The 22,881-nt window shown below is 31.0% G+C and overlaps 1 protein-coding gene across 1 annotated transcript in view; it reads left to right on the top strand.

Moving 5' to 3' along the window:
• Positions 1-20,718, top strand: part of LOC119603013 (diencephalon/mesencephalon homeobox protein 1) — a 95,618-nt gene extending 74,900 nt beyond the window's left edge. Inside the window, exons 5-8 of the mRNA XM_037954866.1 lie at positions 3,021-3,125; positions 4,637-5,124; positions 19,251-19,414; positions 19,839-20,718. Coding sequence (XP_037810794.1) covers positions 3,021-3,125; positions 4,637-5,124; positions 19,251-19,414; positions 19,839-20,464 — 1,383 coding nt within the window. The 3' untranslated portion in view covers positions 20,465-20,718. The remainder of the gene's footprint in view (positions 1-3,020; positions 3,126-4,636; positions 5,125-19,250; positions 19,415-19,838) is intronic.
• Positions 20,719-22,881: the final 2,163 nt, after the last annotated feature.

Here is a 22,881-nt window from a genome sequence, read left to right as displayed (position 1 = left end):
AACACAAATCGTAAAGCTAATTGTCTCATTAGTTGAGGAAAAACTAACACATACATTAAGGAGTTTCTTCATTGTAAATTGCCCTTACTCTAACAAATAAAGTTTAGTAAGTAATGAACGAAAGAGACAATTTAATTTCCCTCTTGTTAAGAAACGAATCGACACACAGTCAGGCAATATTTAAAAAGGGAATCACATCAAGTGGAAATATAAATAGATATGAATGTATCTTAATTGTATGTTATACACAGATATTGAATAAATATTTGAAATTAAAGAAAAAAAGGAAATATTTATTTATCCCTAATTACAAGTTAGAATGTAAATCGACTTAGTAAATGATTGGACTAGTCTATAGACTAAATAATTAATTATAGTTATATAGTTTATACTACAGACTAGATTATAGATGAGAATATAGTCTATAGACTATAGTCTAGTCTATAGTCTAGTCTATAGTCTAGTCTATAGTCTAGTCTATAGTCTAGTCTATAGTCTAGTCTATAGTCTAGTCTATAGTCTAGTCTATAGTCTAGTCTATAGTCTATAGTCTAGTCTATAGTCTAGTCTATAGTCTAGTCTATAGTCTAGTCTATAGTCTATAGTCTAGTCTATAGTCTAGTCTATAGTCTAGTCTATAGTCTAGTCTATAGTCTAGTCTATAGTCTAGTCTATAGTCTAGTCTATAGTCTAGTCTATAGTCTAGTCTATAGTCTAGTCTATAGTCTAGTCTATAGTCTAGTCTATAGTCTAGTCTATAGTCTAGTCTATAGTCTAGTCTATAGTCTAGTCTATAGTCTAGTCTATAGTCTAGTCTAGTCTAGTCTATAGTCTAGTCTATAGTCTAGTCTATAGTCTAGTCTATAGTCTAGTCTATAGTCTAGTCTATAGTCTAGTCTATAGTCTAGTCTATAGTCTAGTCTATAGTCTAGTCTATAGTCTAGTCTATAGTCTAGTCTATAGTCTAGTCTATAGTCTAGTCTATAGTCTAGTCTATAGTCTAGTCTATAGTCTAGTCTATAGTCTAGTCTATAGTCTAGTCTATAGTCTAGTCTATAGTCTAGTCTATAGTCTAGTCTATAGTCTAGTCTATAGTCTAGTCTATAGTCTAGTCTATAGTCTAGTCTATAGTCTAGTCTATAGTCTAGTCTATAGTCTAGTCTATAGTCTAGTCTATAGTCTAGTCTATAGTCTAGTCTATAGTCTAGTCTATAGTCTAGTCTATAGTCTAGTCTATAGTCTAGTCTATAGTCTAGTCTATAGTCTAGTCTATAGTCTAGTCTATAGACTAGTCTATAGTCTAGTCTATAGTCTATAGTCTAGTCTATAGTCTAGTCTATAGTCTAGTCTATAGTCTAGTCTATAGTCTAGTCTATAGTCTAGTCTATAGTCTAGTCTATACTCTAGTCTATAGTCTAGTCTATAGTCTAGTCTATAGTCTAGTCTATAGTCTAGTCTATAGTCTAGTCTATAGTCTAGTCTGTAGTCTAGTCTATAGTCTAGTCTATAGTCTAGTCTATAGTCTAGTCTATAGTCTAGTCTATAGTCTAGTCTGTAGTCTAACCTATAGTCTAGTCTATAGTCTAGTCTATAGTCTAGTCTGTAGTCTAACCTATAGTCTAACCTATAGTCTAGTCTATAGTCTAGTCTATAGTCTAGTCTATAGTCTAGTCTATAGTCTAGTCTATAGTCTAGTCTATAGTCTAGTCTATAGTCTAGTCTATAGTCTAGTCTATAGTCTAGTCTATAGTCTAGTCTATAGTCTAGTCTATAGTCTAGTCTATAGTCTAGTCTATAGTCTAGTCTATAGTCTAGTCTATAGTCTAGTCTATAGTCTAGTCTATAGTCTAGTCTATAGTCTAGTCTATAGTCTAGTCTATAGTCTAGTCTATAGTCTAGTCTATAGTCTAGTCTATAGTCTAATCTATAGTCTAGTCTATAGTCTGGTCTATAGTCTAGTCTATAGTCTAGTCTATAGTCTAGTCTATAGTCTAGTCTATAGTCTAGTCTATAGTCTAGTCTAGTCTAGTCTATAGTCTAGTCTATAGTCTAGTCTATAGTCTAGTCTATAGTCTAGTCTATAGTCTATAGTCTAGTCTATAGTCTAGTCTATAGTCTAGTCTATAGTCTAGTCTATAGTCTAGTCTATAGTCTAGTCTATAGTCTAGTCTATAGTCTAGTCTATAGTCTAGTCTATAGTCTAGTCTATAGTCTAGTCTATAGTCTGGTCTATAGTCTAGTCTATAGTCTAGTCTATAGTCTAGCCTATAGTCTAGTCTATAGTCTAGTCTATAGTCTAGTCTTTAGTCTAGTCTATAGTCTAGTCTTTAGTCTAGTCTGTAGTCTAGTCTATAGTCTAATCTATAGTCTAGTCTATAGTCTAGTCTATAGTCTAGTCTATAGTCTAGTCTATAGTCTAGTCTATAGTCTAGTCTAGTTTGAAAACCGTATTTATGAAGACGATATGGAGATTGATTTTTTTGAGTGTATGTAGTAATAGTAGCCCCAACAATTTGTTGCACGTATTTCTAAAGTTTTTAAATATTTCTGTCAATTATAAAATTGTATTAGTAAATTTTAATTTAGATTTTCTAAACAAACTTTTTGCTAGAAAAACACTAATAACATTTTTATAATTCCCTTATTAAAACAATAACATCCTCGTACACCTTTCCTACCCTTCCTTAAGCAACTCAACAACCAATAACTAAAACTTTACCTAAAATTTCTATTCACCTCCTATATGTAATATTTTTTTTTTCATTTAAAAGAAAAAACTTATTTAAGCGTGAAAATATACTGTTGTATAGTTTTCAAAACTTTTTCAATTTATTTGAACATTTCAATTTGCCTAAAGCATTTGCAGAAAAAAAAGCAAACAATATATATTGTTAGATGAATATATATATTTTTTAACAATTTCTCTTTTTTTTCGTAAAACTATTGTTTATTTAAAGTTAAATTGTAATGGTTAAAGTAATACAATTTTCTATTTGTTTTGTAATTTTTTTTTTTTTCAGGTTTGGTTTCAAAATCGTCGTGCCAAATGGCGTAAAGCAGAACGCCTTAAGGATGAACAACGCAAGCGTGAAAATGGCGATTGTAGTAGTGTATCATTGGATAAGGTAAGTGGTGTAGAGTGAATAAAAGTAAAAGTAAATAAAGAAGAATTTTTTTTAATGGAAAATAACATTTGGGAAAAAATAATTATTGTTCATTTTCGTAAGTTTTTCTTTTTACAATTTTTCCTCATTTTCTTTAAATTTCTAAAAAAAACATGTTCCATTTTTTAAAAGACCTTTTTTCGTCCCCATAAAACAACATATCACTTTTAAAAATCGGTTCATAATTGCAAAAGTTATAAAACATTTTCTAAATCTTGTCATAATTCGCACTCTCTAAGTATTTTTTCAGTTACTGCAATACTCCATTGCATACTTTCAGGTGTTTAAATAAAAATTATGTGGGCAGCGAAGTGTAAAGAGTATTTACTTTAAAGTTTAATAACTTTTGTAATTATTAAGCGATTTTAATAATTTAAATGTTGTTGTATTAACAATAAAAATATCTTTTATATCTTTTATCTAAATATATAAGTTTTCATTGAAAATTTTATAAATAAATGAGGTTAAAACTGATAAATGAGAAAAATGTAAAGACTGTTCACAGACTGACTAAAGACTGACTATAAATTGAATATAGTATGGACGATAGACTGACTATAGTCTGGCCGATAGACTAACCATAGTCTAGACTGTAAACAGACAATAGTCTTGACCATAGACTGACTACAGTCTGGGCTATAGACTTACTATAGTCTGAACAATAGACTGACTATAGTCAGGACTATATATTGACTAATGTCTAGACTATAGATTGACTATAGTTTGCACTATAGCCTGACTATAGTTTGCACTATAGCCTGACTATAGTTTGGACTATAGACTGACTATAGTCTGAACAATAGACTGACTATAGTCAGGACTATAGATTGACTAATGTCTAGACTATAGATTGACTATAGTCTGGACTATAGACTGACAATATTCTGGACTATAGACTGACTATAGTCTGGACTATAGAATGAGAATAGTCAGGACTATATATTGACTATAGTCTGGACTATAGACTGAATATATTCTGGACTATGGAAGGACTATAGTTTGGACTATAAACTGACTATAGTCTGGACTATAGACTGTAGTATAGGCTGACTATAGACTGACTATAGTCTGTGTTGTAGGCTATACTATAGACTTCAGTATAGACTGACCATACTCTGCACCACTGACCGACTATAGTCTGCACTATAGATAGGCTATAGTCTATCTATAGATATACTATAGTCTCGACTGTAGGATACACAATAGATTGACCATAAACTGAACAATAGACTTACTATAGTCTGCACTATAAAATGACTATAGACTGACTATAGTCTGAACTATAGACTGATTATAGTCTGCACTATAGACTGACTATAGTCTGCACCACAGATTGGCCATAGTCTGCGCTATAGAGTGACTATAGTCTACACTATAGTCTGCACTCTTGAATGACTATAGTCTTGTGAATTTTTAAAATTTTTTGTGAAACTTCTTTTTTTAGTGAAATTTCAAAAATTTTCTCTTTCTAGCTTCATGACAGCCGCGAATCCTCGCCTGATATAACCGGTGAAATGGATGATGATGAACCACATCATCAACGTTCCCATAGCCCAGGACCAGGATCATCACACCTAAGTCCTCACGGTGGTACGGGCATGGATTCAGACAACGAAAGGCCTTTGTCATCGAATCAAATGAACAGTGGACATTCAGGCTCACAATCAGTGGGCTCTATAAGTGCCGGTTCACCCTCACCAGGGGCTAGAACACCACGTAATCCTACCAATAGCCCATCTAATTCGCGAAACACCGATTCACCCATAGAAGTGGGTGGACCCATATCATTGTCAACACGTTCAAGTAGCGCATCAACGACACCCACTACCAGTTTAAATACAGCCAATGCTGCCCAACAGTTTGGTACTCATATATTTGGAACATTTGGCAGTTCGAACACAGCGGGCAGTAATAATAACGGCAATAACAACAACAACAGTAGCAACAATAATAATGAAACGTAAGTACATTAAGGTATAGATATTGATTAATAAACAACAAACAGTTTTAATGTAAGACACGTGTGTGAGACAATTTAGGCATCATTACACTCTTAACAGCAACAAAAAATAAGAAAAGATCTTAATGTTTCCGCCTGGCATTATGTTTCCGCTAAAATTTCAGCCATATCCGTTTAAGATTAACACTGACTTTGTTTATGCGAGGCAAACTGCTAGCTGCTTAATACGTTAGTGGTTAAATTGTTTAAAAAAAGAAAACATTAAGGCAAATATTTCCTTTGGACCAAACAACAAAGGAAAACATACTGCATACATAAGTGTGCAAACAATTTAAAAGTTTAAGCAACTGAAGTGATTAACAAACAAAACACCCTGTAAATTAACAACAAAACGTTTTATGATCAGAATTTTAAACTGCAAACTCCAATTTCAATTCACAAATCAAACTGTGAGGTTGTTGGTTAATTGCTGGTTTAAAAAAAAAAAATAAGAAACATTTGCAATTATAGTCAAATTTGAGTTTTACACCCTCATTTTTACTAAAAGTGGGGTGACAACAATGACAAATTCCTAAATAAATCCTCAACAGAATTCTATTAATAAAATCTCCTTTTCTTTTCCCTGTAAAAGTTATTGTAACTTTTTGTTACCCTTAATTTTTGGATTGTTAGTGTTTGTATCCTTAAAACATAAGTGGCTTAATGATACGCCAGCAATTAGCAGATCATAATGATGAAAATGTTTTTATAATTTTACAAGTATCAAGCAACAAACAATTTGAAATTTATGAGAGGGATTCCGTGTGTTTATGTATGTATATAAACACTTCCTTCAAAAGAACGGCCATTATAATAAAATTTATTTGTTGTCATTTTCAAATGTACTATGAAAGGACAACAGGAGGGGTTATTAAGTAAAATAAATAAGCTCTATTTCAATTTGTTTGTTTTCATGTTGAAAACTCATTACAGGTCGTTCGGTTTGATGACAAGGTCTCAGGGAGGTGTTTGTACAATGATTTATTAAGGATTAGGGAAATTAAAATTTTAATATTCGTTTGAGTTTGTGATTTTTTGCAAAAATTTTCAATTAAAAATTAATGAAAAGGACTTACCCGATTTTATTAGAGGCAAGAATTAAACTGCAAAGAGAAAATAATAATAACAAATTAAAAAAAATTTTTAAATTTTTAAATAATTTTGAAAAAATCAAATTCGATTGTATATTAAAAAATAGATTTAAGGTTAAAATTACTACTAGTTGAATTGCGATTATCTAATAAAATTTTGAATTTCTAGTGAAATTATGAATTTCAAGGGAAATTTTGAATTTTTAGTGAAATTATGAATTTCTAGTGAAATGGTAAATTTTTTGTGAAATTTTGAATTTATAGTGAAATTTCGAATTTTTAGTGAAATTTAGAATTTTTAGTGAAATTTAGAATTTTTAGTGAAATTTGAAATTTTTCGTGATATTTTGAATTTCTAGTGAAATTTCAAATATTTAGTGAAATTTCGAATTTTTGAAATTGGGAATTTTTAGTGAAATTGGGAATTTCTAGTAAAATTAGGAATTTTTAGTGAAATTGGAAATTTCTAGTGAAATTGGAAATTTCTAGTGAAATTGGAAATTTCTAGTGAAAATGGGAATTTCTAGTGAAATTGGATATTTCAAGTGAAATTAGGTGAAATTTTAAATTTTTAGTGAAATTACAAATTTCTAGTGAAAGTTAAATTTCTGGCGAAATTTTGCATTTCTGGATAAATTTCGAATTTCTAGTGACATTTCCAATTTATAGTGAAATTTCGAATTTGTTGACTATATAATAGACCAAAACGATAGTATAGGCCAGACTGTAGGCTAGACTTAGCCCAGACTATAGAGTAAACTATAAACTAGACTATAATCTAGAATAGATTAAATTCCATACTATAAACTAGACTAGAGTCTAGACTAAAGATTATTATATATATTATAGACTTTAGTCCAGACTATAGATTAGACTATAGTCCAGACTATAGATTAGACTATAGTCCAGACTATAGATTAGACTATAGTCCAGGCTATAGATTAGACTATAGTCCAGGCTATAGTCCAGACTATAGTCCAGGCTATAGTCCAGACTATAGTCCAGGCTATAGTCCAGACTATAGTCCAGACTATAGATTAGACTATAGTCCAGACAATAGATAAGACTATAGTCCAGACTATAGATAAGACTATAGTCCAGACTATAGTCCAGACTATAGTCCAGACTATAGTCCAGACTATAGTCCAGACTATAGTTCAGATTAGACTATAGTCTAAACTATAGATTAGACTATGGACTAGACTACAGTCCAAACTATAGATTAGAAAAAAAATTTTAATTTGATTAATTAGTTACAATTATATAATATAGTCCAGACTATAGTCCAGACTATAGTGCAGACTATAGTGCAGACTATAGTGCAGACTATAGTGCAGACTATATATTATACTAAAGATTATACTAAAGACTAGACTCTAGTTCAGATTAGACTGGACCAGACTATAGACTAAAGTCTAGACTATAGTCCAAACTATAAACTATACTATCTTCCAGACTATGGACTAGACTATAGTCCAAACTATAGATTATAGAATTTTTTCCAGTCAAATTTTAATAAAATTTCTCATGAAATTTTGGATTCCTAGTAAAATTTCGAATATTCAGAGAAATTTCAAATTTCTAGTGAAATTCGACTTTCCAGTAAGTAGAGTCCTAGACGGAGGCATTCGTAATTAAAACGAATATATTTCGAAAACGAAATTAATGTTAAATCTGTGATATTTCTGTTTTATAACGAATACCAGATCAAGTGCAATTATTCGGTGGCCTATAGACCATTTAATGCTTTAATCCCTACACCATTTCCATAGTTTTTTCTAAACTATCAGCAGATAGTTTAGAACAGAACAGAAATAAACAACTAACAAAGTAATTCACAATTACAATATTATTGTAACTAATTTGAATAAACAATTTTCATTTATTGAATATTTATTGAACCGTAACACCCTCTTCTATCCCCTCCCCTTAACATGCTTAATATGTTGACATATTTGCAAAGGAATAATAGAAACCAGCAGACACTAAGAATCAAAGTCTAAATAAGGGATCATCATCATTATACATAATATTGAGTGTTTTTGTGGTTTGTTTATGCGTCATTATTTATACATAAATAAATAAATAAAATCATTTATTCATTCATTCATACTTTCATCATTTATTTTGCAAAATAACAAAGTCATGTTGTTTATCTTTTTTTTTCTACTTAATAATTGTAAGCAGAATTGTTGTAAACACAATGGCCACGTTTTTTATATTTTCCTGTTTGCTGTTTTTTCAAGCTAGTTTAGCAGCAGACATTTGTATGCCTTTTGGCTATACAGAAGAAGTCCTTTTGTATTTGGTGTTTTTTGTTTTTTGTTCTGTCATTGTTTATGGCCCCCCTGTGGTGTTTAGTGGGGTTTCTTTTTACTTCTACCACTGTGCACCAAAAGGCGTTAAGTTGGCAATAATTTTATTTTGTTTGCCTCAATTTCATACAAAACATTTAACATACGCCACATATCGAGTAGAGAAAGACATCATTAATGATCCGTAAGGACATGTTTACATACACTCAATTTAATTTCTAAGGACTACTACTATTAGGTTAGGTTTTATTTTCGCGCAAAAATGTATATACATATGTATGTATGTTTGTAGCAGAACTATATATTACATAGTCTCTAGACTATAGTTCAAAGTAAAGATTAGACTACAATCCAAATAGACTAAACAATAGACCAAGACTATAGTACAAATCAGACAGTAGACTAGATTAAGTACAGACTATTGTGTAAACTATGAACTATACTACAGAGCAGACTATAATCTAGAATATACTAGATTTCCGACTACAAACTAGACTAGAGTGCAGACCAGAATTTAGACTACAATACAATACTGACCAGACTAAAGACTAGACTATAGTTCAGAATAAAGACTAGACTATAGTTCTGACTAAAAACTATACTATAGTCCAGACTATAGTACAGACCATAGACTAGACTATAAATAAACAAATAGTCCAGTCCAGACTTTAGATTAAAATTTAGTCCAGACTATAGATTAGACTTTAGTTCAGATTATAGATTAGGCTTTAGTTCTGACTATAGTCCAGACTAGACTAAACTATAGTTTTAACTATAGACTAGACTCTACTAGACTATAGTGTAGACTACAGACTAGACTATAGCGTAAACTATAGACTAGACTATAGTGTGGACTATAGACTAGACTATAGTCTAGACTATAGACTAGACTATAGTGTAGACCATAGACTAGACTATAGTGTAGACTATGGACTAGACTATAGTGTAGACTATAGACTAGACTATAGTGTAGACAATAGACTAAACCATAGTGCAGACAGACTATAGAATATACTATAGTGTAGACTATAGAATAGACTATAGTGTAGACTTTAGACTAAACTATAGTGTAGACTATAGTGTAGACTAAAGACTAGACTATAGTGCAGACTATAGAATAGACTATAGTGTAGTCTATAGACTAGACTATAGTGTAGACTGTGGAATAAACTATAGTGTAGACTATAGAATAGACTATAGTGTAGACTATATAATAGACTATAGTGTTGACTATAGAATAGACCATAGTGTAGACTACAGAATAGACTATAGTGTAGACTATAGAATAGACTATAGTGTAGTCTATAGACTAGACTATAGTGTAGTCTATAGACTAGACTATAGTGTAGTCTATAGACTAGACTATAGTGTAGTCTATAGACTAGACTATAGTGTAGTCCATAGACTAGACTATAGTGTAGACTGTAGAATAGACTATAATGCAGACTGTGGAATAGACTATAGTGTAGACTATAGAATAGACTATAGTGTAGACTTTAGACTTAACTATAGTGTAGACTATAGTGTAGACTATAGTGCAGATTATAGAATAGACTATAGTGTAGTCTATAGACTAGACTATAGTGTAGACTGTGGAATAAACTATAGTGTAGACTATAGAATAGACTATAGTGTAGACTATAGAATAGACTATAGTGTATACTATAGACTAGACTATAGTGTAGACTATAGAATAGACTATAGTGTAGACTATAGAATAGACTATAGTGTAGTCTATAGACTAGACTATAGTGTAGACTGTGGAATAGACTATAATGTAGACTGTGGAATAGACTATAGTGTAGACTATAGAATAGACTATAGTGTAGGCTATAGACTAGACTATAGCGTAGACTATAGACTAGACTAGACTATAGTGTAGATTATAGACTAGACTATAGTGTAGACTATAGACTAGACTAGACTAGACTATAGTGTAGACTATAGACTAGACTATAGACTAAACTATAGTGTAGACTATAGACTAGACTATAGACTAAACTATAGTGTAGACTATAGACTAGACTATAGTGTAGGCTATAGACTAGACTATAGTGTAGACTATAGACTAAACTATAGTGTAGACTATAGACTAGACTATAGACTAGACTAGAGTCCAGTATTGTCTACTCTTTAGTCCAGTATGTTGTCTGGACAGAATTCTAGTCTATAATAAGGATAATAGTGTAGCCTTTAGTCTCCTCTATTGACTGGACTATATTCTACTCAATAGCCCAGATTAAGGTTTCGTTTAAAGTCTGGTATAACTTCTATACTTTTGTCTATATTATGGATAAGTATGTGGTCTATAGTGTAGCCTCGCCTAAAGTACATTGTATAGTCTGTATTATAATACTATTATATAATCTAGCTTTGAATAGATATAGTGAAATATTGTGTACGATATAATCTGGATTATAGTATTGGCTATATACCTAGCTAAAGTCGAGTTTACAATTTGGTTAATTCAAGTTAATGTCAAATTAATTGTTATTATTTTAATTTTTTGTTTTATTTTCCATACAATTTATTAACGAAATATTTTAAACTCAGTGAGCTAAAAGAATTTCATAATTATATTTAAATGCAATTGGTTTATGAAAATAAATAACTTTTTTTTTTTGCAACAATTAAAATATTAAATTAAAAAATACTAGAAACAATTTTAAAATATTTTGTTAATTTGCTTTTGTATTTTATATTTAATTGCTATGTAAACATAAATTAATTCAATTTCTACAATTAATTAATAAACTAAAAATTACATAAAATAACAAAAACAAACTTGTATAAATTTAATATGTTTTTTTTATATATAAGCAACGTCTGATAAATGAAACATTTCAATTAATCATAAAACATCATCAACATTATTATCAACGACATCAACAAAAAAACTATTGCAATTGAAATTTATGAATTAAAAAAAGGAAAATATCAGCAGAGGCATTTTTAAACCACCACCAAAGTAGTCTGAGGCCTTATAGAAACATGATATAATATTGCATAGTTCTAAAATATTAAAAAAAAAAAATTGTAATTGTATGATGACAATCATTTTTTATATATATTTTTTAAACAGAGCAAATATTAGGATGGTAATAATTTACAAGAAACACTTTTTTTTTAATTCCTTTAAACAATTTTTACAGTGTTAGCTTTCAAGTTATAAGTATTAGGAAGCCTCCCTAATATATTAAATTCATTCATCTATTTATACATACATTGTTTATAACTATGTGTGTATGTATGGTTATACATACATATGTATTCATTCGTTTGTAATTGAATGTTTATGAATAATACGATTAGACAGTAAAAATATTTTAATTTACTTCAATTAAGAATTAATTAAGAGTCATATAAATATGGGAGGCCTTTTAATAATTGCAACCAACCATTTCCAATGGCAACAAACTGCTGGAAGAGAGATCATTGCCACTGTATTTTTTTTGTTTCTTTTCGTAATGAGAATTTTTAATGAATTGGTTGCATGTAAAACACATTTTTTTTCTTTCTTTTGCTATCTATCTCTTTCGTCTCTTAAATAATTATAATCATTTAAGTGTTTTTAATTATTTAATTGGAAAACATAATAATTGACACGATTTTGGATTTTATTTATATATACACACACACACTCTCGTTTATTTACGACACATTTGCGAGTTAAATTTCTTAATAATTTTTAATGTGATCAATTTTAAATGCGGGTGTTTTGTGAGAAATATTATGACACTAGATTTTGTATTTTATTACAAAATAAAATATATTAAATCAAAGGGTTCCTCAACAGTTTCTTATAAAGCAAAATTATTTATATATAAAAATTCCCAGCAAAAACTTTGCTTTTACTTAATTTCTTGCAATTAAACAACTTCTAGTTGAGTGGGAGACTATAGAATCAACGATACCGACTATAGTCTGGATTATAGGCCTCCTTATAGTTTATAGTCGGTTCTATAGTCTTCATAGTCTGCATTATACATAGTCTAGACTTTCGTCTAGTATATAGTCGGGACTATAACAAACTGGATTATACTTTAAAGTTTGTAAGATAGTCTAAATCTATAGATATAGATTGTCTGCACTATAGTAATCTATACTGTTATTTGTAGACTGGAATATAGTATGGACAATACTCCAACCAATAGTCTGTAATATTATCTACTCTTTCGTTTAAACTATAGGGAATGATATAGTCCAGGTATACTATAGACCAAACTACTTGGTTCATACTGTGGACTATGGTTTGGTTTATAGTCTGGTCTACAGTTTGGACTATAGTCTAGTCTATAGTCTGCAATAAAGTATAATTTATGGTTTGCACTATATATAGTATATAGTATGGACCATAGTCAAGTCTATAGTCTTATCCATAGTTTGGAGTATAGTCTAATCTAGTTTATAAATTGGTCTAGACTTTTTCTAGGCCAGTCTAGTCTATATGTGGTCTGCACTATTGTCTAACTTATAGTCTAGTCTATACCAGATCAGTTCTAGTTCAGTTCTAGTTCAGTTCTAGTTCAGTTCTAGTTCAGTTCTAGTTCAGTTCTAGTCAGTTCTAGTTCAGTTCAGTTCTAGTTCAGTTCTAGTTCAGTTCTAGTTCAGTTCTAGTTCAGTTCTAGTTCAGTTCTAGTTCAGTTCTAGTTCAGTTCTAGTTCAGTTCTAGTTCAGTTCTAGTTCAGTTCTAGTTTAGTTCTAGTTCAGTTCTAGTTCAGTTCTAGTTCAGTTCTAGTTCAGTTCTAGTTCAGTTCTAGTTCAGTTCTAGTTCAGTTCTAGTTCAGTTCTAGTTCAGTTCTAGTTCAGTTCTAGTTCAGTTCTAGTTCAGTTCTAGTTCAGTTCTAGTTCAGTTCTAGTTCAGTTCTAGTTCAGTTCTAGTTCAGTTCTAGTTCAGTTCTAGTTCAGTTCTAGTTCAGTTCTAGTTCAGTTCTAGTTCAGTTCTAGTTCAGTTCTAGTTCAGTTCTAGTTCAGTTCTAGTTCAGTTCTAGTTCAGTTCTAGTTCAGTTCAGTTCTAGTTCAGTTCTAGTTCAGTTCTAGTTCAGTTCTAGTTCAGTTCTAGTTCAGTTCTAGTTCAGTTCTAGTTCAGTTCTAGTTCAGTTCTAGTTCAGTTCTAGTTCAGTTCTAGTTCAGTTCTAGTTCAGTTCTAGTTCAGTTCTAGTTCAGTTCTAGTTCAGTTCTAGTTCAGTTCTAGTTCAGTTCTAGTTCAGTTCTAGTTCAGTTCTAGTTCAGTTCTAGTTCAGTTCTAGTTCAGTTCTAGTTCAGTTCTAGTTCAGTTCTAGTTCAGTTCTAGTTCAGTTCTAGTTCAGTTCTAGTTCAGTTCTAGTTCAGTTCTAGTTCAGTTCTAGTTCAGTTCTAGTTCAGTTCTAGTTCAGTTCTAGTTCAGTTCTAGTTCAGTTCTAGTTCAGTTCTAGTTCAGTTCATAGTTCAGTTCTAGTTCAGTTCTAGTTCAGTCTAGTTCAGTTCTAGTTCAGTTCTAGTTCAGTTCTAGTTTAGTTCTAGTTCAGTTCTAGTTCAGTTCTAGTTCAGTTCTAGTTCAGTTCTAGTTCAGTTCTAGTTCAGTTCTAGTTCAGTTCTAGTTCAGTTCTAGTTCAGTTCTAGTTCAGTTCTAGTTCAGTTCTAGTTCAGTTCCAGTTCAGTTCCAGTTCAGTTCCAGTTCAGTTCTAGTATCTATAGTGTGGACTATAGTCTAGTTTATAGTTTGGACTACAGTCTGTGACTGTTGTATAGTTTCGTCTAATGTCTGAATTTAGTCCAGACTATAGTCCGGACTATAGACGGGCCTTAGTCCAGATTATAGACTATCGTCTTGTCTATAGTTAGTGCAGACTATAGACTGGCATTAGTCCAGGCTAAATAGACTAAAGACTGACTATAATCTAGAATAAAGTCTTGTATAGACCAAACTCAATGGATATATATTAGACTATATTTGAAATCATAGGTTAGACTTCAGTTTAGACTATGGACTATATAATACTATAAACTAGATTATAGTCTGAACTATAGACTAAACTCTAGTATCTTTTTAGATTGACAATTGAAAGGTTAATTTTTAACCAATCCACAGCGTTACAAACTCCATGACAAAATAATTATATATACTGAAATCAACGACATTTACCAAATGTCATCGTAATTCATGTCATTTAATTTATTTTATTTGAATGGATTTTATATCAACTGCCAACTTAAAAGTGAAAAACCAAAAATGAATCGTAAAAGCCACAAATTGAAATGAAATTTTCATTATATAATTCCACGCTTTTATAACATATTCAATTCAAAAAAAAAAATGTTCACATATTTTCGCGATTTATAAAATTTTTCTTTAATCTTATTCGGGGGTATTTTTGGTTTTCCATATTCTGTTCTTTCCTAGTGGTTATGAAGTTTAAATAAACTTTTTTCTCATTTCGTTTTTATTCATATTTTTCAAATGAAATTATTTTTGTTTTTTTTTTTTTTTTTTTTTGTTCACTTTTATTTAGTACACAATTTAGAAAGAAAGAAAGAGAATTTAAAATGACGATGCTGCCGTTGATGGTCATGATAAGGTGATGGTGGGTGGAGTATGGTTGGTTGGTTGGTTTGGGGGGAAGTCAGGAGTAATTTCTGATGGTTTTTGCATTTTATAATGGTATTTTATCGTTGCTGCTGTTGTTGTTGTTGGCCGTAGGATATTTAATCATACTCAAAATTCAACTAGAAAAACATTCACCAAAGAAAAAGAGACTTAAATAGGAATTTTGTGTTTCAAATTGATTTAACAAGTTAACAAGAACACATAGGGGTAGTACTGACATGATTGCTAAAGTTTAGGGGTTTTCCACTTAGAGGGCAAATATAATAAAAAGGCTTTTTTGCATTACATAAAGCAGATATGGAAATATTTCTAAGCATACAAAAAAAGTTCATGCTCCTTAATCCATAAGTTCCATAAAATATATTAATAAAGTGAATTTCAAAAATCCTTAATAGCTAGTTACTGCTATAATTACACCCCTAAATGTAGTTAATTGCATTTGGAAAAAAAACTTAGATTTGTGTATGTGGAAAAATCTTTGAAACATTTTTCTGTCTACACTTTCCCCACATTTCATTAAGAATTTTTGCCAACAGTACTTGGCAATGGAAAGCTCAAATGTGAATTTGAAAAAAACACACACCTACATACATACGTACATTTTCATTGCTCGAGACTCTCGGAGTAAAAACAAAATTGTTTACGTATAATTAAGCACTCATCCTTTGGTCGTAATTAGATTTTCTTATGTGCACATTCAGGCATATTGTCAGCACTCCGAATGTATAACGTGCTAGCACACATCATCATCGTAGTCATCATACATCTCCTCCTCGTCAAGAACAAAAAAAAAAAAAACTCAACTAAATACTCAAAAAAGTTAGAACAAATTGAAAAAGCTTCAGCAATTTCATTTTCAACAACAATTAGCTTTAGGCTTAATTACAGTGAGACAATATTTTGCTGAGACTTTTACAACGCTTTCATAAGATTTGTATGTTCTAGTTCAGTTCTAGTTCAGTTCTAGTTCAGTTCTAGTTCAGTTCTAGTTCAGTTCTAGTTCAGTTCTAGTTCAGATCTAGTTCAGTTCTAGTTCAGTTCTAGTTCAGTTCTAGTTCAGTTCTAGTTCAGTTCTAGTTCAGTTCTAGTTCAGTTCTAGTTCAGTTCTAGTTCAGTTCTAGTTCAGTTCTAGTTCAGTTCTAGTTCAGTTCTAGTTCAGTTCTAGTTCAGTTCTAGTTCAGTTCTAGTTCAGTTCTAGTTCAGTTCTAGTTCAGTTCTAGTTCAGTTCTAGTTCAGTTCTAGTTCAGTTCTAGTTCAGTTCTAGTTCAGTTCTAGTTCAGTTTAGTTCAGTTCTAGTTCAGTTCTAGTTCAGTTCTAGTTCAGTTCTAGTTCAGTTCTAGTTCAGTTCTAGTTCAGTTCTAGTTCAGTTCTAGTTCAGTTCTAGTTCAGTTCTAGTTCAGTTCTAGTTCAGTTCTAGTTCAGTTCTAGTTCAGTTCTAGTTCAGTTCTAGTTCAGTTCTAGTTCAGTTCTAGTTCAGTTCTAGTTCAGTTCTAGTTCAGTTCCAGTTCAGTTCTAGTTCAGTTCTAGTTCAGTTCTAGTTCAGTTTTAGTACAGTCTGTAGTCTAGTCTATAGTCTAGTCTATAGTCTAGTCTATAGTCTAGTCTATAGTCTAGTCTATAGTCTAGTCTATAGTCTAGTCTATAGTCTAGTCTATAGTCTAGTCTATAGTCTAGTCTATAGTCTAGTCTATAGTCTAGTCTATAGTCTAGTCTATAGTCTAGTCTATAGTCTAGTCTATAGTCTAGTCTATAGTCTAGTCTATAGTCTAGTCTATAGTCTAGTCTATAGTCTAGTCTATAGTCTAGTCTATAGTCTAGTCTATAGTCTAGTCTATAGTCTAGTCTATAGTCTAGTCTATAGTCTAGTCTATAGTCTAGTCTATAGTCTAGTCTATAGTCTAGTCTATAGTCTAGTCTATAGTCTAGTCTATAGTCTAGTCTATAGTCTAGTCTATAGTCTAGTCTATAGTCTAGTCTATAGTCTAGTCTATAGTCTAGTCTATAGTCTAGTCTATAGTCTAGTCTATAGTCTAGTCTATAGTCTAGTCTATAGTCTAGTCTATAGGTCTAGTCTATAGTCTAGTCTATAGTCTAGTCTATAGTCTAGTCTATAGTCTAGTCTATAGTCTAGTCTATAGTCTAGTCTATAGTCTAGTCTATAGTCTAGTCTAGTCTAGTCTATAGTCTAGTCTATAGTCTAGTCTATAGTCTAGTCTATAGTCTAGTCTATAGTCTAGTCTATAGTCTAGTCTATAGTCTAGTCTATAGTCTAGTCTATAGTCTAGTCTATAGTCTAGTCTATAGTCTAGTCTATAGTCTAGTCTATAGTCTGTCTATAGTCTAGTCTATAGTCTAGTCTACTAGTCTAGTCTAAGTCTAGTCTATCGTCTAGTCTATAGTCTAGTCTATAGTCTAGTCTATAGAGTCTAGTCTATCTAGTCTAGTCTATAGTCTAGTCTATATCTAGTCTATATCTAGTCTATAGTCTAGTCTATAGTCTAGTCTATAGTCTAATCTATAGTCTAGTCTATAGTCTAGTCTAATCTATAGTCTAGTCTATAGTCTGGTCAAGTTATAGTCTAGTCTAGTATAAAGTCTAGTCTATAGTCTGGTCTAGTCTATAGTCTAATCTAGTCTATAGTCTAGTCTATATTCTATTCTATAGTCTAGTCTATAGTCTGGTCTATTATCTGGTCTATAGTCTAGTCTATAGCCTGGTCTATTGTCTAGTCTATAGCCCAGTCCATAGTCGAGTCCATAATCTGATCTATGGTCTAGTTTATAGTCTAGTCCACACTCTAGTCTATATTAAAGTATTGTCTTCTCTAGAAAACTAGTTCATCCCACTGTACTGAGAAGTACAAGTAAATAAATAAATAAAGACAAAAGAGAGAGATTTCATACAAATTACGAAATAAAACAAAATGAAGAAAGTAAATCTTGTGATTTTACAAGTGTTTGCTACAGTTGTTGTGTCAGGACTAATTGGTCTGGAGGATAGAAAATAAAAGACAAATGAATAAAGAAGATTTCTACTTTGCATTTTAATTCTCTGTTAAACAAATTTAAGACAAAGTTTTAACGTTTTTTTTTTGTGTTTTTTGTTTTCACTCTTTGTAATTAATTAATAAAATTAAAAATTTTCACACGCTAACTTTTTTAATTAGCAAAAATAAAAAAAGGAAATAATCAAACTTTTTAAAAGATTTTTGAAATTATTACGTCAAAAAGTTTTTCATTTTTATTGTTGTTTTTAACACTCACACATGCTCTTATATAAAAAAAAAGAAATCAAAGCCTTTGGGCCAAATACATACATACATATGTACATACATGGTTAATTTGCATATACAGCCAAACACATGTTTTCTTATAGGGAGAGGCTTGTAGGAGTGTGTGTATGTAAATTAAAAATTCTTACTCTTTCTCTCCCTGCCTATATGTTTAACTTTCGAAGGATGTTAAATTTAATTTCCGTTTTAATGAAACCGTTGGAAAATTCATGAACACAAGTGTGTGTGTTTGTATGCGAATGGTTGTGTATTTTTTTTTTTTTTTGTTTTCTCTCATCCACTTGTTAAAAATTTGATTGTGTTGATATACTTATTTTGTTTTTTTCATATTTCATTGTACATTATTATTAATTACTTAATGAATAATTTAATACTGCTTTAATTTGGTTATTAAAAATTTCATTATTTTGTTTGTTTTTTTTTTTAAAAAACATTTTTAAGAAAGAGATTTTTCTATAAATTTAAGGACTTATAAAATAAGACAATGAAAATTAAGACAATTAATTAGTTGTATATTTCTAGTATTAAGAATAATTAAAAAGAATTTTTTAAAAATGTCTGCTGAAATAAGTTCAAAGGCAAAAGTAGCAAACTTTGATCTTATGTAGAAGGCCCTAACTTTATACAAATCTTTTCGAAAGATCTTTTTATGAAAGTTTAACTTCTCCTCTATGTCTACGACAAATTTTATAAAGATCTCTTAAAAATTACTAAAGTTAGAAAGTTTTTAATGTCGTCATTTTAAAAATTACTCAATTTTTGAATATTTTAATAATAACAATTATTTCTAATTTCTTTGCAGTAACTGTGGTTTCCGACCTGTACTCAACGATACACCAACATCTATAGCTAGTGCCGCTGGTACAACAGCGCGTCCAAATCATGCCACATCATTATTTTTACCACCACATTTGGCTTCACTTAGCTCACAATTTTCACAACAGCCTCTATTTCCTGGTTTAAAAGGTAAGTTATCAAATTTGTATAAACTTAATGTAATAGGATATTTCCCCTCAAAGCAACCACCCCCTTAAGAAAGCAATTCTAATTGTGGCATAAAACTGGAAGTGATTTAAAAAAATTTCATCTTCTTTTAGTAATAAAATTGAAAATTTCCCAACAGACAGCAGCTACTCAATCAATGTTTTCCACCATGTCAATTGCAATTAATGTCCTTGACAAAAATCTTTATCGATTGATTATGTTTTTGTAAGACAATATCTGGCTGACAAATTTTCTAAACTTTATAGACATTGACAACTTTGATTTTATAAGCTTTTAGTTAAATTAGTGAAGCAGCTGCTTCTTACAAAATAACAAAACTTTTTATCAAATTAAAAGCAATCAAGCTCTTCAAAGTTTTAATATTTCCTTTTGTTCTTCCTTCCAGGTGTACCCTCTTTTCCAGGACTTTGTTCTTGTTGCACCCTAAAGCCTCCTCATTCCTCTGCCAATTCGGTGGCAGTCTCCTGTTCTTCTGCCACCAGCTCACCAGAATCACCACCTCATTCCACACATTCCAATTGTGATCCACGTTCTTCATCCGTTGCCGAATTGAGACGTAAAGCTCAAGAACATTCTGCTGCCTTATTACAATCGCTACATGCCGCCGCTGCTGCCGGTTTAGCTTTTCCCGGCCTTCATTTGCCGCCTTTATCATTTCATCACCACTCTACGCTAACTAATGCTCATCATCATGCTGCTGCCGCTGCAGCAAGTGTTCGTTTGAAAAATGAAGCTCAGGATATGACCGCCAGTACTATGAATGGTTTAGTTGCCAATATGATGCCTTCAGTAACCAGTTTAATGGAACAATCACAATCACCCAATTCAAATCAAACACCACCCTCGTATCAACAACAGCAGCAGCAACTTTTGCAGCAACAACAACAGCAACATCAGGTGCATACTGTTGGTCAACTTTCACCACCGACTACACCAACTCAAACTTCCAACTCCTCCAAAGATACACCGCTGAATTGTACCAATGGGGCAATTATAACCAAAACTGAATGAATATGATGAGTATTTCCGTAATACAGCTAAAGGTTTCTTTTCATTATTTGTATATTTAAAGTAATTAAGTTTTTTCCAATATTAATTTTTTTAAAAAATAATATTAACACTATTAGTATATAATTATTTGAAAATTATTGTAAAAAAATATATATTTTTAATTTTAAGTAAAATCGACTTTGCAATTATGTGCCAAATTCTAAGACTTCATTTTATTATGAAAGATGATGAAGATGGTGATTGGACCTATCACAAAACACTACGTTATTCAGTTTTAGTTCAGTTCTAGTTCAGTTCTAGTTCAGTTCTAGTTCAGTTCTAGTTCAGTTCTAGTTCAGTTCTAGTTCAGTTCTAGTTCAGTTCTAGTTCAGTTCTAGTTCAGTTCTAGTTCAGTTCTAGTTCAGTTCTAGTTCAGTTCTAGTTCAGTTCTAGTTCAGTTCTAGTTCAGTTCTAGTTCAGTTCTAGTTCAGTTCTAGTTCAGTTCTAGTTCAGTTCTAGTTCTAGTTCTGTTCTAGTTCAGTTCTAGTTCAGTTCTAGTTCAGTTCTAGTTCAGTTCTAGTTCAGTTCTAGTTCAGTTCTAGTTCAGTTCTAGTTCAGTTCTAGTTCAGTTCTAGTTCAGTTCTAGTTCAGTTCTAGTTCAGTTCTAGTTCAGTTCTAGTCAGTTCTAGTTCAGTTCTAGTTCAGTTCTAGTTCAGTTCTAGTTCAGTTCTAGTTCAGTTCTAGTTCAGTTCTAGTTCAGTTCTAGTTCAGTTCTAGTTCAGTTCTAGTTCAGTTCTAGTTCAGTTCTAGTTCAGTTCTAGTTCAGTTCTAGTTCAGTTCTAGTTCAGTTCTAGTTCAGTTCTAGTTCAGTTCTAGTTCAGTTCTAGTTCAGTTCTAGTTCAGTTCTAGTTCAGTTCTAGTTCAGTTCTAGTTCAGTTCTAGTTCAGTTCTAGTTCAGTTCTAGTTCAGTTCTAGTTCAGTTCTAGTTCAGTTCTAGTTCAGTTCTAGTTCAGTTCTAGTTCAGTTCTAGTTCAGTTCTAGTTCAGTTCTAGTTCAGTTCTAGTTCAGTTCTAGTTCAGTTCTAGTTCAGTTCAGTTCTAGTTCAGTTCTAGTTCAGTTCTAGTTCAGTTCTAGTTCAGTTCTAGTTCAGTTCTAGTTCAGTTCTAGTTCAGTTCTAGTTCAGTTCTAGTTCAGTTCTAGTTCAGTTCTAGTTCAGTTCTAGTTCAGTTCTAGTTCAGTTCTAGTTCAGTTCTAGTTCAGTTCTAGTTCAGTTCTAGTTCAGTTCTAGTTCAGTTCTAGTTCAGTTCTAGTTCAGTTCTAGTTCAGTTCTAGTTCAGTTCTAGTTCAGTTCTAGTTCAGTTCTAGTTCAGTTCCAGTTCAGTTCCAGTTCAGTTCTAGTTCAGTTCTAGTTCAGTTCTAGTTCAGTTCTAGTTCAGTTCTAGTTCAGTTCTAGTTCAGTTCTAGTTCAGTTCTAGTTCAGTTCTAGTTCAGTTCTAGTTCAGTTCTAGTTCAGTTCTAGTTCAGTTCTAGTTCAGTTCTAGTTCAGTTCTAGTTCAGTTCTAGTTCAGTTCTAGTTCAGTTCTAGTTCAGTTCTAGTTCAGTTCTAGTTCAGTTCTAGTTCAGTTCCAGTTCAGTTCTATTTCAGTTCTAGTTTAATGGCAGAAATAAATAAAAGTAATAATTTAAAAAGAAAACTTGACCCATGTATATAAAAAATATATTAAGTAGGGAAATTTACATTTGAGCTGACTTTTTCACTCAAGCCCCCGTTATCATATTCCATATTCTTTCTAATATACCCAATTTATAATCTAAACAAAACTGTTAAATATATTTAACATTTGAATTTGGGGCTTTGAAAAAGTCACTACGAATTGAATATTCCCATTTTGCAATTAATAATGTTAAGGGCCTTATATATAAAAAAGCAAAAAAAAAAAATAATAATAATTATAATGTATTAAAAATTTAAGAATAAATAATAAAATATAGTTTCTTTCAAAATTATTTAAATAAATGTAAAAAATCTTTTGTCTAAAACCAAAAATATATTGAAGTAAACTTATAGTAATAACGAGAAAATATATATAATAGATTCAAAAAGAAAAATATCTCTAAAATTATGTATTTACAAATATAATAATTTAAAACATCTTATGCTATATGAATATACGAGTCATTATGTACTTGTATAATATTTAGGAAATCTAATAAATGATTAGTTAATAAATATATAATAAAAATCATAATAAAATTTCACAAAAAATTAAGACTTTTTTCTTGAAAGCATTTTAAGTAAAAGTAAGTAATAATTTCAGTTAGGACAAATTTTACAAAATTTTGTAATTTAAAATGGACATAACACATTTTGACACTAAACTAGCAAATACGCGAGTTATTATCAGAGAATAACTAGGAGAGAGAGAGAGATAGCGCTT

This window comes from Lucilia sericata, unplaced genomic scaffold (genome assembly GCF_015586225.1).
Source record: "Lucilia sericata isolate MDLA Ls3-8-SP2 unplaced genomic scaffold, ASM1558622v1 Contig000270F_arrow, whole genome shotgun sequence".
Classification (NCBI taxonomy): domain Eukaryota; kingdom Metazoa; phylum Arthropoda; class Insecta; order Diptera; family Calliphoridae; genus Lucilia; species Lucilia sericata.
This window is presented reverse-complemented; position numbering and strand designations above follow the sequence as displayed.